The sequence below is a fragment of the Pholcus phalangioides genome, unplaced genomic scaffold (genome assembly GCF_987345545.1).
Source record: "Pholcus phalangioides strain wild (caught in Gottingen) unplaced genomic scaffold, Ppha-v1.0 ptg000009l_1, whole genome shotgun sequence".
In the NCBI taxonomy this organism is placed as follows: Eukaryota; Metazoa; Arthropoda; class Arachnida; order Araneae; family Pholcidae; genus Pholcus; species Pholcus phalangioides.
In genome coordinates, this window is record NW_028301602.1 from 49,345,006 (window position 1) to 49,365,575 (window position 20,570).

General features: G+C 35.9%; 1 protein-coding gene across 2 annotated transcripts in view; it reads right to left on the minus strand.

The window, feature by feature from the left end:
• The window catches only part of Ube3a (ubiquitin protein ligase E3A), a 234,022-nt gene that overhangs the window by 118,786 nt on the left and 94,666 nt on the right, over positions 1–20,570 (minus strand). For both annotated transcript variants that reach the window (XM_089236467.1, XM_089236468.1), the window contains one exon: positions 867–2,074. In XM_089236467.1, coding sequence (XP_089092593.1) covers positions 867–2,074 — 1,208 coding nt within the window. The remainder of the gene's footprint in view (positions 1–866; positions 2,075–20,570) is intronic.

Genomic DNA, 20,570 nt, shown 5'->3' on the forward strand with positions numbered 1-20,570 from the left:
ACAGCTTCATTCTGACCACAACATTTGAAGTGAACAGACGTACTTCTTCCGCTGAGCAACCGAGCGTGAAGATTTGGTATTCAACCCAAGTGGGAAACTCGGTCAGCGAGACTAGTGGTTAAATTTTTCCTCTGAAGACGGCACCCATTGGTGTTGAAATGCATTAGGACTTTTATTATTTTTCGTGTATTTGCCTTATTTGTTGGTGTCTTCTCAATAAAAAAATTTGAATTACAAGCCTAATTTTTCAAATTTGTGGTTCAACTGCATAATTACCTTTTTTTTAGACTTTCTTATTTAGATGTGTTCCATGAGACACCATATGTTATAATCATATTTAACTACAATCATTGTTTTCAGATAACCTCTATTTTTGATTCAATATGCTGTTGATATGCCCTATTCTACTGCTAAGCTGTATACATGTCTAGACACCTGTTATAATTTCCTAATCACTAACGTAAAAAAAAGTATAACCAAAAAATGCAAGTTAGCAGTGAGTTCTACGTAAGCTGAGATCAGATAATTATTATCTTATCTTAGTTCATACTTTTTTTTAATATAAATTTATAAAAGTTTATAAAAGTTAATACTTTTTTTTTACGTTATTAATTCAGAAATTATAACCGGAGTAGGAAATTTGTATTCTAAATTAGATAATGAAATCTCAAAAACCCAGGTTATAATATAATCTAAGATTCAATTTTTTAGTCAGTGTTTGCAAGTTGACAGGTGAAATACATTTCATTGAGTAAAGGGAAGAAAAAAACAGCCTAGAGGTTGAACATTTAAAAAGGAATCTATAATAATTGAATGCTTTTTTGTATAGATCAAAAATCAAAAATAACCATTTTAGTTTCACTTACACCCACTAAGGCATCATCAATTATGTGATCCCTCCTCACTCTCAGCTTTAAGTATGGGTTAGGTGGAGATCCATGAACCAAGCTGTGAAGCACAGATATGCGACGTTCACTATACATACGAATTCTGTTATCATAGTACAAACCTAGAGCTTTAACAGCAGGTGTCAAAATAAATGCGTAATTCATGAATGAGAATTTTCCACCTTCAGTCTTATAACAGGCAAAATCTCTATCCATTTCCAATTGATCACTTAGTGGCTCATTATAAAATTCCTCAAAACTTATGATTGGAGTCCTGCAATCAATTGGCTTAAAACCTAGCTCTTGGCTTAGAGGATCCTCTTTAACTTGTTTTTGCTCTTTAGCCTCTGATCCTATGGCACCCTGGATGATATCTTGAAAATTATCATCAGCTTCTGTATTTTCACCATCCTCAACAGCCCCAGAGAGCTCCATCTCCATACCACCGCCTAGCATATTAGCATAATATAACACTTTCATTAATTTTGTAGCAGCCACTATTGACTCATCATCATTTATACAATACTCTCTCATAAACTGTCCAGTAATTACTTTCAATGTAATGAATTGATGAAGTGTATCAACCATTTCCTTAAGACGACTGGCTTCATAACTACTCCAAAAATTTGCTAATTTCGCTTGAGCACAAACTGGGAGCTGAGAAGCTGCTTTACAAAATGCCGGGAAAGCTGCTTCCATGTATTCTGGACATTCTAAAATTGGTATCTCCATAACTATAACAAATATGTTAAGAACAATGCCATTTATAGTTTTTTTTGACCCATATTTGAAATCATACTCCAGATTTTCTGACAGTATTATCAGTGCATTAATAAGTGCATGTTGGAAAGGATGTTTCTTTAAAGAAAAAAGTGATTTATATGCACGCCTAAGGGATTCAACATCAACTGTCACTTCCCATTTTGTATGTTGTTCAGAGGCACTGGAACTATCCTCTTGTTCTTCTTTACCTTCTTTACTCGTATCTTTGTCTTTATCTTCATCTACTTCCATCGCTCTTATATCTTCTTTACAATTCACTTTAACAGATTTTGTAAAACTAGACTGCAAAGATTCTTCACTAGAAAAAATTTGCCCGAGTGTCCTTATGAGCAAAGAAAAATTCTCTTCCTTGATACATACATCAATCACTTGTTGTAAACGATCTTCATCCAAAAATGAAACACCTACAAATAAAATAAAGTTTTAGTCATAACTTAATTTGCAAAAATAAGCCTCCAAAGCAATGCATAGGCAATGAAACCTTGCTGCAATGATACAGCTCCTCATTAAAAGAATATTTTTTACACTTTAGTTAATCTATATTTTAGCTCTTCTTAATACAACGAAACATCTTTTTAACGATAATCAATGAATCACAGAAACATATTACAAAGGAGTTATTGTTAGATAGAATATATTAAGACTAGTAAAAGTGCATCATACCACTGAGAAATATCGTTATATAGGATATTCACTGTACATGGATTATGTTAATATCCATCAATAACCATCACTGCATTATTAATGAGATTTGACTGTACAGTGATACCTCGGCTAATGAAGATTTCTTTCATGATGTTTGTGTCTTGGTTAGAGGATTTGGCTAACAAACATTTTCATGGATATGGGTGCACACATCACATAGAACAGCCACGTCTGAATTTTAGGGCCAATCATCGTCAGAACTACTATCACTTGAGCCTGATTAACTCATGTCCAACTCAGAATCTTTTCCAGATGTACCTCCACTTCTCTTTCTGAAAGTTTTTGAACCATTCCCTGTTAAATAAGCGATTCGGCCAATACAAAAAAATACATTGGAAAAAAAAGAAGCCTATGTTTTAAAAGCATGCATTCTTTCAGTGCAAGACTCTTAGCATCAAACTGAACAGTCTGGACATTCTAGGAACTTATCTTTTCCATCTGCATGTATCAGATACAAAAATGAGCTGACTAAATCACAAATGGATTGAGACACCTACCTATGAACTAGACTGGGTTCACAGCTTTAGTAAATATTTTTGGGTCATACCTGGAACAAATAAAATGATTTTCCATAGAAACCTATATGAAATTGCATTCTGATTTATGAAGATTTGGACTTACAAACATGATTCCAAAACAAATTATCTTCATTAGCCGAAGTATAATTATTCAATTTTGTTAATTACAACAGAACTATAACAGGTAATTACTGCTACTACTCGCTACAGCAGAGCTGTTTAATTTTTCAGTGGCTTTTACCAAGGACATAATGAATAAAAAAAATTTCCTGAAGTTGAAATGCATGAACGAGAATGATTTCCAAGAACAACAGGTATAGTCCACTGATCATGAGAAGAACATCGCCTATGTCACGTTACGTCACGTTGGATGATTCTATTATTTCCTTATACAGGGTGATCAGCGAATAAGCCCTTATTTCAAAATTAAATATCTCTACAACAATGATCAATAGAATTGTGCGGTAAACGGTACGTTTATTTACAAAACTGTAAGAATATTGTACAGAAATTTCGAAAATTTAGTTTTTTTTTAATTTTTTAAAATTTAAAAAAAAACAAACAAAACTGGAGATTTTGGGGTTCCGAAAATCCTCATTTGTGTGAAGAGAAACCACTGCATTCGCCTAAAGTTACTGCGGTATGCGCCATGTGTGCTGACAAATTGTTCCAAAATTGTAACGCAACGTTCAGTAGTAATCGTTTCTCGCACGAAGAAGGAGCCGATAATGCCTCTGGTGCATACCGCAGCCCATGCAGTAACTTTAGGCGAATGCAGTGGTTTCTCTTCACACAAATGAGGATTTTCGGAACCCCAAAATCTCCAGTTTTGTTTTGTTTTTTTTAATTTTAAAAAATTTAAAAAAAACTAAATTTTCGAAATTTCTGTACAATATTCTTACAGTTTTGTAAATAAACGTACCGTTTACCGCATAATTCTATTGATCATTGTTGTAGAGATATTTCATTTTGAAATAAGGGCTTATTCGCTGATCACCCTGTAGGTAAAGCAACTGGTTATCGAGAATAGAGCATTAGCAACGGTGCTTTCTTGTTTGGCGTCTTTAGCGCTATTTTGGCCTCCTAGAAATTTCACTAAAAGTGCTACAGCAGTGCTCTCTGTAACGTTGTCATCGCAGTGTTTTTGTTACGTAAACACCGGCTGTTCGACAGTGCCGTCTTAAGGCATTATCGCATTAAATTCACAAAAATAAGATCTGGTTCAAATTTTCCAGGATTTACGTGGTAGGGCCTCAGAAAAATAACTTGGTCCGGAAAAGCCTGTGATGCTCTTCAGATGGCCCAGCTGCTCGAGCAATTACAGCACGTTATTTTAATACAAAAAAATATATTTTTACCCGAAAAATATATTAAACTCCAGCCTTTTTTTCAATAATCCATTCCATGCATCAAGCTGAAGCCAAACACTGCTCGTATAAAACATTTTCGACCATAGCACCCAGAAGGATGGTGCTGACAAAATCCAACCCAGGGAAATTCTTATAATTTTCTTTTTTTCTAGGGTGTGCTCTAAAAGGGCATCAAATCTGAACTGGAAGAGTGAAGAAAAATTATTTGTGCGATGTAGGAGAAGCGCCAAGTCTGGGGTAGAAAGGGAGAAAAAAGTTAGGGGGAAATGATTTTTGCCCCCTCTAGTAGGAGCGCCAAATCCAATTTAAAAGGGTGAAAGAAATTACAGAAAATGATTTCTGGCCACTTTAGGAGGGGCGTCATATCCAAAGTGGAAACGCAAAAAAAATTACAAAAACTTATTTGTCTCCTCTCTAGGAGGGGTCATGTTCAAAGTAAAAGGGCGGAAAAATGAGAAAATGATTTCTGCCCGCTCTAGGAGGAGCGCCAAATACAAGGTAAAAGGGCAAAAAACATTCGACATATGTTATGACATAAAATATCACTGTTCCTTTGAATGCATCTAAACCAAATGATTGAAACAAATTTTTTTTTTTTAATTGGGAGAGGTCAGCGGGTTCAAAAATGGGTCCCACTCGGGTAAAGATTTTGTCTCGAGTCACCCCTGAGTACAACGTATGTGTGTGTGGACTTGAAAATTATAACAAACCGTACATACACAACAGAACATCTTTTCAGAGTTTCATGGATCTTGTTCCAGATACCCTGTGAGTAATGGTAAAGCCTCCTATAAGGCTCCTAGACAGTATCTCTGTCTAAGAAACCTTGGTAAGGTGTAGTCACGATGGGACTCAAGAAACCAATGAGGAAAGTATGTTGGAAATTCAATTTGATTTTTTTTCAACGGCTTTGTAAATCAGATTCCACAATCATGACCCCCCTCCCCAATTCTGTTTTTGAAACTAAGAAAAAAGATTGAGGTGCAAAATATATATTGCTTTATTCCATTGGGATGGTCGTCCCTAAAATATGCTTCACGGCATTGTTTTGCATCTTGGTAAAGTACTAGGTGGAAGAGCGATGATAGGTCTCACCAAATAGAGTTATTAATTAACTCTTTCCCTACTATATCTGGCCAAAGTAGGTATAGGCATTTCACTCTCTTTTATTTCGTGGGCGGGACACAGTGAAGGATTGTTGACGGCTGCTGCACGGGGTTCTTGTCGGAGAAAGAGGATTATTTTACAACTACAGTTACTTATGAAAGAATGACTAGTGACAATACCTCAGATGAGCTTTGAGAAAGATGTGTGGCTACTATTTTTTGAAATTTTGCTAACATTATGATTTTCATTGAAAGTTTATTTCATTTTCTTTGAAACTAGTAAAAGATCTGCCAGCTAGCTAAAGGTTTGATTAGTAATTGAAGAATTTCTTTCATAGTACAATAAAAAAAAATGAACATCAATTTTAATACATCAGAAAATCTTAATTTTTTGTGTAATTAAAAAATTACAAAAATTTTATTTTTGGATATTTTTTTATGAAACACTCAATGAATGTCTAAATTCAGATGTACTGTATATCAGATCCATTAGATTTTGAAGGAATCAATGTCAAAAAAGACAACTAAATATTATTGCATAGCTGCCAACTTTTGAAAATTAAAATTCGGGAGATTTTAGCGCAAACCCGTATTTTATGCTTAAACAAATACAAATACAACACCACAACAGGCAAATTGCCCAACAAGGTGGCTGACTTAAGAACATCATGGATCCCCGAGCCCTTTCCCCCCCCCCCACCTACGAGCCCTACCTACTACTGCTACACCACACATGCACCCCACCCACAACCCCCCGCGGAACCCACAACGAATCGGTACATGCGGGAATGTGCGTGTACGTGTAGTGAAACCTGACGTGAAGTTTTTTTTGTTTCTCTGTAATGCTTGTTATGTGTAGTGCTGCCATCTGCCACCAGTTTTTCAAACTATGAGTGAAGTGTTATGATTGAATGATTTTTTCGTTGTAGGACTGTTGCTCTCTGTGGCGAGACTTTTTAACGGGGAGATCGGCTCGCATTTGCGCCTTGAAGTTGGGAACCACAGAAAACCAACTTCAGCCGACCACCACTGTGGGGTTCGAACCCGGATCCTTGCATCGCGAGTCCGTCACTATAACCACTCGACCACCACAGCGGCAATAAAAAAATGATTTTCTGGAGAAGAAAAAACAAGAGAAAGAACAAACAACAAAAACAACCACTCCCTAATAAATAGAATAGGGATTTTTCCAAATAAAATAGGGATTTTTCCAAATAAAATAGGGATTTTTCCAAATAAAATAGGGATTTTCCAAACATAAAAGTTAAAGCATAGGGAATAAAATCCCTACTCAAAAACTGAAGTCAAATTAAAATAGGGATTTTACAAACCAAACATTCTGCGTGAATGACCCCAAAATCATCGGAAGATGAAGGAAAAAAAGCGTCAATTTTTGAAGAACACTGACTAAGACACATGCTTGATTTTTTTTTTTTTTTTTTTTTCATTTCACGAGTGATGATGGCAGTCTTTCCATGACCGATGTTCATGTCCGTAACACAACTGGTACAAAATGGAAAAGTCGGCCCTCTTCTGGAACGTTTGATGAAAGGAAATTCATCGGAATAAGTGTCTTTAAAATTGATTAAATATGTTTTTGCTTATCAGTATTCATGTTTTGTTATATCGCACGTACGTAACTTCAACAAAAGAAATTTTGACCATATGCACGTCACTATAATCTTCATTTATTAACCAGGACTATTGGCTGCTAAGCCATTTCCCTGCGCGATAAGACAAACAACTTTCTTGTTACCATCAGAGGGTTTTGTAAAACTTCCTTAAAAAGGGAATTTCCCCATTTACGACGTGTGGCGTCATTTCAAAAGGGGGGGGGGGAAAGAGTCTTCATGCCCCAAAAGAAATTCCTTACAGATTGTTTTCATAAGCGGGGATTTTTTTTAATGAAGTAGGGAATGTTTAGGGACAGTTAGAGATTTTTTGTGATTTTCTTAAAAATTCGGGAGATTTAAGAACTTTTCAGGAGGTCTTCTATATTCCACACCCAACTGCAGTGGTTCTCAAACTTTTGTTACTCGTGGCCATGGCCCCCACATCCTGGAGCAGAGTGGCTAGGATCTCTTGCAGGCCCCCAGCAGACTTTCACAGGCCTCCTTATGATGAATTTATGTGTGAAAAAAAAAATTAAGAATTATCCCGGACGCCACGGCCGGTGCCCTGTCAGCTTTACCCTTGTGAGGGTCATGCTCGTGCAACCCTTGTCCTGTTCATAGTTCATCTGTGGCTCTCAAAATAGTTTAGTATAGACTTGTACATCCATAAAAGAACCACTTCAAAGCATAAATAGGCACACACATACACATCAGTATTTCCAGCTCATCGTGACGCCCCTCACAGAAGGTTGGCAACACCCCTAGTCGTCGCAATGCACACTTTGAAAAACACTGCCCTGCCGGCTTAAAATTAGTGATAAGAAAACTAGAATAGATTTTGATAAACACCACTCCTTGTCTCCAACATTTTCAGCCTCAGATCCACTTGACAGAGGTTCAGATGCTTGAAGAATTAACTATCACAAAGTGGACAATAGATGTATAAGAAAATAAGTAAGGGCTTTTATACAGGCAAGTTCCAAAAAAAATTGGCCTGACCTATACTATCTCAATACATATATGCTTGTAACAATAGCAGAATTTGGGTTGTGGCTCTCACATTGGTTAGTTGAACTGTTTGTTATTTTGTTGCTTTTTGGCATGTTTGGACATCTCTTTTAATTTTTAGCTCTTATTCTGTTTGTATAAAAAACCAGCAGGGCTGGATTAAGGAAAATATTCACCCTTGGGCAGGACTCTGCCAAAGACAGACTTCTTGAAAATAGAAAGACTTATGGTGAAAAGATTTTGCTTCAACGTGATTTGAATGATTTCCTACTGCAAATAGATTTTGGGAGGTCCTTACTTATCTGAAAACACAGCATTTAAAATTCTTTAAAAAAAAAAGAAAAAAAGATTTTTTTTTTTTAAACGATTCATAGATTGGGGGTGGAAAACTACAGCTCTGTAGGTACGTACACGTGGCTCTTTAGTAAAACTACGAAAAGAATAATACAGTGTAGTTTACTTGCAAAAAAAATTTTTTGGCTTGTGAATAAGTTATTGTAAATGATAGGTTTGGGGCTCCTCGGACTGAAAAGTTAGCCGACCCCAAGTGGCATGTAGTTTAAAGATCTTTATAAGTACTTTGTTGGGAAATGCAAAGGCATTGAATTAGAGAAAAATCTCCTTTATTCTCGTGTATTTCCCAGGGCACCCTTGTTTTACCACCAATGCATCTGGTAGTGAGTTCCACTGTATGATAAATATGAATAAAATATTTGTGGGATGTTATATAGTCTAAACTCTGTCTTCTACTAACAGACATGCTACTAGTCATCTGCAATCTTCTTGAATAGATAATGTCTACAAAATTCTGTAATGTGATTAGTTTAGGTATTATTTTTAAGCTTTACCTTTCTCTCATTTTAGTCATCTTGTGTTGATACATATTCTGTTTAAAACAGGAGTAGGCCATAGAATATTTTGTCACACAGATTCGTAAAATTTTACCGATTAATAAGTTTAATCCGATTTCTGCTGTCACAAAATGCCGTTGATGAGGACATTTGGCGAAGTTGGTGATGGCAAATAGCATAAGTAGCCAAAACTTTACATCACAGGAAATTTGCTGTGTGAAGACAGACGAATCTTCTTTCCATACCTGGTCGCTTTGTTTGGTCGGAGAAGAGGGTGTTTAAATACTTTGCTTTCTACCAGTAATCCGGTCATTGTCGAGAATGGCTCTACAATGTGCAGTAGAATAGGGGAAATAAATAAGGGGAGTAAGAAATTTGTCTCAAAGCTCTCCAAAATTCTAGGGTCCATAGATTTTCACCCCTCTGGTAGATAAAGAGTTAAATAGTGTGCCAGTTTATTAAAACATGCAATTTTTCTACTACGTTATATATTATTTAGGAATACGAATCATTGTGTGAACTTAATCAATGTAGCTGCCTGCAACTGTAAGGTAGGCTTATGTATTATGATTTGAAGCACAGTGGAAAACACATTGGAAACAAAACATGTTGGAAAACATTTGGATTGGCACAGCGAAACAAGAAAAAAGTTCGGGAACTAGAGTGACTTTTATGACCACATTTTAGGAAATGGAAAAATAACATCTGAAAGAGAGAAATGCACGATTTTGCAGGAGCAGATTGAGTGGTCTTTTGTTGCCATTAAAAGGAAATGTAGAAAGAACAGTTGGAAGTTATGATTAGCTGAGCAAATTCGAAATAATAGAACCATAGATCGAACTCCTTTCTCAGAACAGTTCGCTCTGTACATGTGGAGAAGTCGACATTAGAAGTTTTCTTTTTTTCAAAAGTAGAGGAGGTTGATCATCATCGATTTAGAACCAATACTATAAGAAGCTAGACATAGCTATGTCTGTCGAGTCAGAAGATAGGAATGTGAAACAATTGTTATTTCCCAGTTTTTTAAGACTTTTCATGTGGGGATGGGTCATTGATTGCTGTTAAAATCTAAAAAAACAATAGTGTACATATGTATAACAGTATATGCGAGAGACTGTTGATACTTGAAATTTTTAAATGAGGGATGGGGTTGATAACATTTTTGAGGGGATATTTTGGTGACAGCCCTGGAGTGGTGGGTTAGCAAATGAAGGATGCACAAAGGTTGTAATCACAAATCAATGACGAGAATGCTTGACAAGATACACCAACAGACTTTCAAGAAAGACCAAAAACCTCAATATAAATTCGATTGAAATGAAAATCTGGTGATCCTAGTAAAACTTTCGATTTTAATTTTTGTTAAATTAGTTTTCTATAAGTTGTAGGCATTTTAATCACCTTAAAGCAAGTCATTTTGAAGGTAAGTAAGTCATTTCTCTGTTTTGATCAGTCCTCAACGTTAATCTTGAATAAGAATTAAACAAAACCTATCAAATTTTGCTGCTTATAATCCACATTTTATAAGCAAGCTTTTTACACATTTTATGCAGAGCTGGTAGGTTTTTTGTATATGATAGTTTTTAATGGTTTAAATATTGCATAAACTGCTGCATGTGAAAATCCTTAAACACTGCATTTCAATAAACTGAGAATACATGCATTGATTACACTTCAAAGCATTTAATGTTACTAATGCTACAAATGGTAAAATACAGTCTGGGCCATCCAATATTGAATCACCCACCTATATGGTCTCAGATTTCAATAATTTTTTTCATTTGTTGCTTTAACCCTCCTTACTAACAATGTAAAATATTATCTACATATCTCTAAAACTTCTTGAGAAAAAGATGAGAGATGATTGAGAATAAGAAAAATATCTTCTTGAGAAAAATTTTTTAAACCTTACTTATAAAATGGTGCAGATCTATGGTTTCCAAGGTTCATTATTTAATTAAGAAAATAAATTATAACATTTTAAATTTTCAACATACTCACAGGGGTATGTCCAGACCTTTTTTTTATGGTTCAATTTTTGTGAAAATGATCATTAATTTTCTGAAAAATAAGTAATTTAGTGGGAAGCGAAGTAATCTAATTAATCTATCAAAAAAGAGACGAAATTCTAAATTACGGTTTCATTAATCCTTATTTTGTAGGGGGGGGGTCCATTTTTCAGGTCCAGAATTTTGTGAAGGGTTCGGAAAAAAGACCCAAATTTTAGCTGAACAGATCCCGACATTCAAAAAAAAAAAATTTTGCCAAAGTGAGTGAAATGTGACCCGCTGATATCAAAACTTGATGCAAAACTATCTTTTTTTATGCGCCTTCATACATATATATATATATAATCTTTCATATTTAAAACTTTACTAAAGTTTTCATCCATTGACACTAATGTTCCCATCTGAAAAATTGGACAAAGAGTGCCTGAAATTGAAAACTTAAACTCCTTGGGACTGCACATGAATGAACAAAGACTTGTTCATGAAACATAGTTGTGTGGAAAATGCCATTCCACAATTCAACATCAGCTAAATGGATTAGCATAAACCGCAAAGCAGAAAATGTTTCGCATTGTTCTGCAATGAGCCCTCGGATAAATGGAAATGTTCTGCAGTAAAAGTTTCCAAGGAATACAAATAAGGTACATGTGTGGTTTAGTAGTAAAAGTTCCCATAATAGTGTTTTCTACATTTTTCTAAAAATTCTCGCAGATTGTTCCAGGGTTGTCAAATTTGCTCCCCGGGTAGATACCCATTCCCCACCCCACCCAGGTTTTTTTTGGGGGGAAATGGGTGTTTTTGGGAAAATAGTTTTCAAAGAAAATGTGTTGCTTTCAGGTTAAAATTTTATTTTAAGGTATTCCAAAAATTGCTGCATAGTGCAGTGTTTAGAATATGTATATATTTTGAAGTGTTTTTAAAAGATTTTTTTTGGGAGAAAAAATGTGATAAATAATTTCTTATAATCACAAACACGCCTTTTTATAATTCTTCCAACTACCTTTTTTATGTAAGCATTTAGATACGAGATTCACATATTAAAATGTTACAAGAAACCGCAAATAGAAAATGTAACCATGAGCTTAGATATGTAATATATTACATATATAAATAAATTGAAGCCTTTGTGAAGAGAAGTAAACCAATGTATATAAACCGAATTTTCATTCAAAAAATATTTACATATTTGCATTACATTTTTATAAGATTATTAATTGATGGATTATTATTAATCCAACAAATCTAATGCACTCAAAAAATCCTCAATTTCTACCTCCACTCAGATTCTCAAGAATCTCATCTCTACCCTAAAGTTTAAGTACCTATCCCTCTTCACCAAATTACTTAAAAACAAATCCTACCAAATTTTGGAACTTCCTCAGACATAAATCTGTTGGACCCACTTCTCTCAAAATCTCAAAAATGCCTCGTCTCCTTCAGCTATTGCTACTGAGTTCAATTTGGCTTTCTGCTCAATTTTTTTCTTTCAGTTTTTTTTTTTTAAATTATATATATATATATATCCCACTTCACCACAATACTCATTCGTCGATTTTGTCCATAACTCAAATCCGGTCCTTTTCACTATCTTATAATCTTATTTAATGTCTCACTGAACACCGCCATCCTCCCCATCGATTGAAAAATCAATAAAATTATTCCCATTCACAAATTCAGTCCCCTCTCCCCCCCCCTTAACTTCAGACCAATATCTATAACTTCATTGTGTTGTAAGATTTTCGAACATGTTATAGCAAAGGAAATCCATGCTTATTTAGACTCCAATAACTTTTCCTTTCCCAACCAACAAAGCTTGAGACGATCCCTTTCTACTACATCCCAACTGCCCCTTTTTGATCCATGACCTTTCCAAAGCCATTGATCACAAGTTACATACGGATATCATCTTCTTGGATTTTTCTAAAGCCATTGATCACAAGTTACATATGGATATCATCTTCTTGGATTTTTCTAAAGCCTATGATAAAGTTACACACAAATAGACTCCTCTTTAAACTTTCAAATCTTGGTCTTAATGTACAATTGCTCAAATGGTTAGAAGCTTGCAAAATCAAACAAATTTAACAATCAATCAAAAAATTTGACAACATCTGTACCTATTTATTTTATTTCTTACGATAATTTCTTTTGAGAGCTTATGAAGTAAGCGATTTTCGGCAGAAAAGTTCACTATTTCAAGGTAACTTTTTGCTTATTATAATATTTTGTTTTAAAAAATAAACCAGCAAACCTATGTCTATAATGTCTATAGAACAAATAAAAATATTTAGTTCACAACTCTCAACTGTAATTATGTTGTAGGAGAAGTTTAAATATCACTTGAAAAATTTTTAACGCGAGTCACAAAAACTTGGTTTTTCAAATTTTTTACAAAATTTCATGCCAGAAAAACCTTATTTTTTAACTTTTTTTTGATATAGCATCAACTCCAATGACAAATGAATTTTTTTTTTAATTTGAGTTTTACTTTGAAATACAGAACTTTGTAACGTGACTGTTTTGAGACTCACAATGTACGATATTATTTTGAGCTGCATTTGTAAACCCTTCTCGAAATTACAATCCTGTTTATAAGATACTCTCTTAAGTTTGTTTACTTTTCAATCCAACATTTACTTTTCAAATTTAGCCATTTTTTTAGATACACTCAAATCTCGTTAATAAGTCACTCATGGAAGACCAAAAATATGACCTCTTAAGCAGAGTGACTCATTAAACGGAGTAAGCTATGGCTGCGCTGATTCCTGTTTCCCTATTGATGCATTCATGCAGAAAAAACCAATTTTAGTTATTCAAACGAGTTCTGGCATGAAAATTGATATTACTTGAGTTTCTCTATAATCAATGTTTATTCACTACATTATTAAGCATTTGAATAACACAAAATACTATTTTTTTTTAAAATTCTTGCGATTTTTAAAAATTTGCAAATATTTCTGCATGTTTATTGGAACCAAAGTATTGTCGGTTTATGTATGGCAGATTCTTCACATCATAAATAGAAATAAAATATTCTTTATGAGTTCAAAAAATAAGTATTTATTTTTCACTGAAAAAACAATGGTGAGTTTTGTTTGCGTGGAATTGGTGGTTGAAGAAGCAATCCCTTTTCTCCAAAGATAGAAATTGCAAGTGTCTGCCTATTGTGCTGTCTTAAAAGGTGAAAAGACTTTTTAAATTTTTTTTTTCTTGAATAGTTTTTTTTATTATTCATTATTCATACATCATATACATTTCGGAGAACAAATAAAATCACCAAGGGATCATACGATCCATACTGGTGATCACAAATAAAAATGTATGAATCATTTCGTTTACATAATCACAAATATATCTATATATATAAAATTGATTTTCTGTCTGTCTGTCTCTCTTTCTCTGTGTGTGTGTGTGTGTGTGTGTGTGTGTGTGCATGTGTGTTCTCTATACAAATCTACAGTTTTAGATCGATCGTCGCCAAATTTTGCAAATATACCAAATGGGACTCAACTTGAACAATAGGCTACTTTAAAAGTTTGTCAGAGCAGGGCAAATTCCCCAAATGGGCAAAAAACTGTCGGGTAACAATGGTTTCAACTTGAAATTCAAATGGGGGGGGGGGGGGAGAATCGATATGCCTAGCACCCTTTAAAAAAAGAAAAATATATATATTTATTTATTTTTACGTTTTTTTAAATCTAGATTTGTTTCTTTCATGAGTTGCGCAGGAACTCGCCATATTGGTGAACTTAGATACGGTTTGCATGTCCCTCAAAGAAAGAGAGAGATATCACGTGATCCAAAAAAGCCTCATTGAAGGAATCCCGGGCAATGCCGGGTATTATAGCTAGTATATATATAAAATTGATTTTCTGTGTGTCTGTCTGTCTCTGTGTGTGTGTGTGAGTGTATATATGTTCTCTATACAAATCTACAATTTTAGATCGATCGTCACCAAATTTTACATATATATACCAAATGGAACCCGACTTAAACGATAGGCTACTTCAAAATTTCATCAGAGCAGGACAAGTGCCCCAAATGGGCAAAAAACTGCCGGGCAACAATGGTTTCTGGGCCTCAACAATCACTTTCCAAACGTTTACTTTGGTTACCGTGGTTCCCTAGCAATGCATTTCAGACACGTATGCGTTTAGACATGGAACGAAAAAGAGTTTTCTCTCTTTTTTTGGAAATTGATGTTGCCTTAGTATCCAAAAGATGCCTTTCAAGGTTTTAAGAAGTTATACCAAAATCTAGGAAAATATTTTAATATCTTGAGGTTCCTCACAGACCCTAAAGGTTGAGCAAAAAGACTTTTCTAAGTACACATTATAAAAATATTTTTGAACATAAACGAAGTTGATTTTTAAAAAGCATTCTCTAAGAAAGAAAAACACTTAATTTAAAAGTTATTCAGTACCTGAGCAAAACTGTATATATACAGGGACCAGCTACCTACCCTCCAATGTCCGCGAAATCGATCATTATGGTGGAGGAGGTTTAATGGTCTGGGCAGGCATCGTGTTGGATGGCCGCACACCTCTCCGTGTCTTTGAAAGAGGCACTGTGACCGGTGTGAGGTATAGGGATAAGGTCTTGGAGCCATATGTTCGCATTTTCAGGGGTGCAGTTGACCCCGAGTTCATTTTAATGGACGATAACGCGAGGCCACATAGAGCTCTTCTGCTCGACGATTTTCTAGAGAGTGAGGATATTCGCCGGATGGATTGGCCAGTCAGATCTCCAGACCTTAACTCTATAGAGCATGTCTGGGATGCTCTGGGGAGGGCAACTGCAACCCCCCTCCGGGAACAATCCAGGGAATGAAAACAGCATTGCTGAAAGAGTGGGACCAATTGCCACAGGAAATGATAAACTGCCTTATTTCAAGTATGAAATCACGCTGCGAGACCTGTATATCTGTAAGAGGGCACCATACCCCCTATTAACCCATCGATTAACCCATTTTTTTGTTTATCCTGCAACCGCTGTTTCATACCTTCCGACTCCAACGAGTGTTAAGCACGATCATGCGTGTGTAGTACAATTATTGAATGGTTATTTGTTTTATATTGTATCAATGTATGTACATATCAAATTTCATTCAAATCGGTACAGTAGTTCTAGAGATAATCGACCAAGTCTGCAAATTCTCTTAATTTCTTACACCAGAGTATATATATATATAAACCCAGAGAAAAATACTCACAAGTTAAGAGTTCCATATATAAGTTATAACTGACAAGCATATTTGCTTATTTGCAGCTGTCATGGCAGTTGAAAGGAGAATTTTTCAAGTTCTCTGAATATAGTGATTGATAGAGGGAGATGAAAATAAACCCTTTTTTGGGGGGGGGGGAAGACACACAAAACTAACCATGTTGCAAATTTAATAAAACAAACATAGTTTATAGATATAGGTGTCAGAATGCCTCTATTGTGCCTCTGTTATCACACTGTTATTACATTTCACTTTTTTGCAAAATAGTCAGCTTTTTTTTTCAAACGATGGAAGAGTACTCCTTGATTATATTATAGCTTGAATTTAACGTTCACAACTGCTGATGTCACGGTTGCTAATACAGCAAGAGATGCTTCAGTTACAAGTCGTACGCACCGTTAAACTGCTTGTGTGTGACACTGAAAATTCGGTATAGATGGAAAAGCAGGTTCGGATCATTTTTGTGAGTCCATTTCCTGATTTTTTATAATAGGTGGTTCAGTCACTCGCACTTGTTTCCATGCACATAGTTCCGAGTAGTGCTTAGCAGAAAAGTTTATTTTCGGATCATGGAATGTACGGATTTCTGCTTCAGATAAAATCGTTCATTTCTAATTTTTATAATTCTCTTGATTCCCAGTTTTTTGTAAATGAGATTCTCAGCTGAGAGTAATGATAGCAATAAATTCTCTGTGTGTGTGGGTGGGCATAGAAGTTTTTTCTCCCATCGCCCCCCCCCCAACACAATCTAATCTTTAGGATCCCATGTTATACCCGTAGTTTCTACTGCCCCCCCCCCCAGGGGGGCATTAACGCCCACGTTGGGAATCACTGATCTAGATGCTTAACAAGATGCCTTAGAGGTAACTCATTAAAGTGAAAAAGACAAATAAGACATTGCAAGGGATGGCCTATTTCTTTCTCTATTAATTTGATAACACCATTTTTATAACCAGTACTAGCTATAATATCCGGCGCTGCCCGGGTTTTCTTCCATGAGGCTGTTTGGATCACGTGATATCTCCCTCTTTCTTTGAGGGACATGCAAACCGTGTCTGAGTTAACCAATATGACGACTTCCTGAGCGACTTCATGAAATAAACAAATCTAGATTTAAAGAAACATAGAAACGAATATATTTTTTTCCCCTTTTTTTAAGGCGCGCTAGGTATTTCGATCCCCCCCCCCACCCTGAACTTTAATTTATCCATCTGCCTGTTTCAGCTTTCAAAAATGCTTAATTTAAGCTGTGGAATTTCTTCGATGTACTTTACGGGTCCATAATTCATTTTAAAACATCCTAAACTATGAATTAATGCAGTTGAATATCAAAAGACAATACGGAGACATCATTTTTCATGCTTGAGAAGATATAAATAAAAAGGTGAAATCAATGTTATTGCATGAATGTCTAACTCAAAAGTAGGTCCGGCTAATTACTTCATTTTTAATCTCCTGGGCTTCGTATATCTCTAAGCGACCTCAATATTTCAAAAATTGAGAATTCAATACAATTTTTAAAATTATTGATGGGGCGGAAAATCCCACTAATTTCCGCATTTCTACAGTAAAATCGGCAATTTTAGCACTGATTTCTATGAGGATCACCCTTTTCCTGACTCTCAAAGCGATGCTGATCATGACGTCTATTAAAAAAGCCTCATTACTGAGAGTATATTGAAAATGTGGCAAACCATTATAAAGGCATAAACTATTATACATATACTAACAGGATTAAAGAAGTGACAAACCGTTGTAAAGGCATATACACGTCTGAAACGCATTGCTAGGGAACCACGGTAACCAAAGTAAACGTTCGGAAAGTGATTGTTGAGGCCCAAAAACCATTGTTGCCGGACAGTTCTTTGCCCGTTTGGGGCATTTGCCCTGGTCTGACGAAATTTTAAAGTAGCCTATCGTTCAAGTCGGGTCCCATTTGGTATATATGCAAAATTTGGTGACGATCGATCTAAAATTGTAGATTTGTATAGAGAACATACACACACACACACACAGAAAATCAATTTTATATATATAGATTGGTAACTTTAGGATTTCCTAAAATGCTACAACAATAAAAGCTTCTGGTCATCATTTTGACTGCTATACACCCTCTCAGTTAAGGGGTATTTCAAGAATGTCTGCAATAGCTAGATCTTTTCTTGATTGTTGTTCCTTCATATTGCGTTGAGTCAGCAAATAACTAAGCTTAACATCACCATAGGTGGGCGAGACCCGAGAATCCCACTCTTTAGGATTTCCTAAAATGTCACAACAACAACAATAAAAACTTCTGGTCATTTTGACTACTATACACCCTCTCAGTTAAAGGGTAAGATTGCAAATGAATACTGAAAACAAGGGAAAAACATTGAGGTCCTGAATGAATCCCGTATTCAGAGGAATAGGAAAGCCTCCTCTGCGGTGTCATGTTACAGAATTCCACACGTGCCTAAAACTTCAGGGGAGATGAGGAACCTCAAGAAGTTTGAATTTTCCGGAAAAATATTAGCAATGGCATTTCTTCACATAAAGGCATATTTTAAATTCTATTACAATGGCAATTTCGAAAAAAAAAATTCCGTTCCACCCTAGTGTATATGCATTTACAATGGTTTGTCACTTTTCCAATCCTGTTACTATATGTATAATAGTTTATGCCTTTTTAATGGTATGCCACTTTTTCAATACTATCAGTAAGGAGGCTTTTTGAATAGACATCATAATCATCATCAGCATTGCTTTGAGGTTCAGGAAAAGGGTGATCCTCGTAGGAATCAGTGTTAAAATTGCAGATTTTACTGTAGAAATGTGGAAATTTGATGGGATTTTCCGCCACATCAACAATTTTAAAAACTGTATTGGATTCTCGATTTTTGAAATATGTATTGAGTTCGCTTAGAGATATACGAAGCCCAGGAGATTCAATATGAAGTAATTTGCCTGACCTACTTTTTGAGTTAGCTATTCATGCAATAACATTGATTTCAAATTTTATATTTACATCTTCTCAACCATGAAAATTAATGTCTCTGTATTGTCTTTTGATTATTCAACTGCATTAATTCATGTGGGTTAGGATATTTTAAAATTAATTATGGACCTGTAAAAAGTACATCGAAAAAATTCCGCAGCTTTAACTAAGCATTTTTGGAAGCTGGAACAGGCAGATGGATAACTTGAAGTTTAGGGGGGGGGGGTTCGAAATACCTAGCACCCCCTTAAAAAAGGAAAAGAAAAACTATTCATTTCTATGTTTCTTTAATCTACACTGGTGTAAGAAATTAAAAGAATTTGCAGACCTGGTCGATTATCTCTAGAACTACTGTACCGATTTGAATGAAATTTGATATGTACATACATTGATACAATATAAAACAAATAACCATTCAATAATTGTACTACACACGCATGATCGTGCTTAACACTCGTTGGAGTCGGAAGGTATGAAACAGCGGTTGCAGGATAAACAAAAAAATGGGTTAATCGATGGGTTAATAGGGGGTATGGTGCCCTCTTACAGATATACAGGTCTCGCAGCGTGATTTCATACTTGAAATAAGGCAGTTTATCATTTCCTGTGGCAATTGGTCCCACTCTTTCAGCAACGCTGTTTTCATTCCCTGGATGGTTCCCGGAGGGGGGTTGCAATTGCCCTCCCCAGAGCGTCCCAAACATGCTCTATAGAGTTAAGGTCTGGAGATCTGACTGGCCAATCCATCCGGCGAATATCCTCACTCTCTAGAAAATCGTCGAGCAGAAGAGCTCTATGTGGCCTCGCGTTATCGTCCATTAAAATGAACTCAGGGTCAACTGCACCCCTGAAAAGACGAACATAGGGCTCCAAGACCTCATCCCTATACCTCACACCAGTCACAGTGCCTCTTTCAAAGACACGGAGAGGTGTGCGGCCATCCAACACGATGCCTGCCCAGACCATTAAACCTCCTCCACCATAATGATCGATTTCGCGGACATTGGAGGGTAGGTAGCGGGTCCCTGGTTCTCTCCATATGAACGTACGGTGAGAATCGGTGCTTAGGCTGAACCGGGACTCATCAGTGAAGAGAACGATCGTCCATTGATCCATACTCCAATCTCTATGCTCTCTGCACCATGATAAACGGATTCTCCTGTCCATAGAAGTGAGCAGGACGCAAACAGCAGGTCTTGCAAACAACCCTCTCTCATGAAGTCTTTTGGAAACAGTTGGGTTCCTGTGGCTGCATACAAGTCACGAGAGAGCTGAGAAGCTGTAGCATTCCTGTTACGCCTCGCTATAATCGACAAATGGCGATCTTCTCTGGCCGTCGTGGCTCTTAGACCTTGCCCGGGCTTTCTCTCGATGGATCCAGTATCCTGGAACTGTTTTCATAAGTTACACACGACGCTGGGCGTTAAATTGAACTCTCTACAAATCTGGACTTGAGATTGGCCCGCTTCTAGCCTCCCTCCCCACAATTCGCCACCTCCATCATCTAAACGTTGGTGGTCAC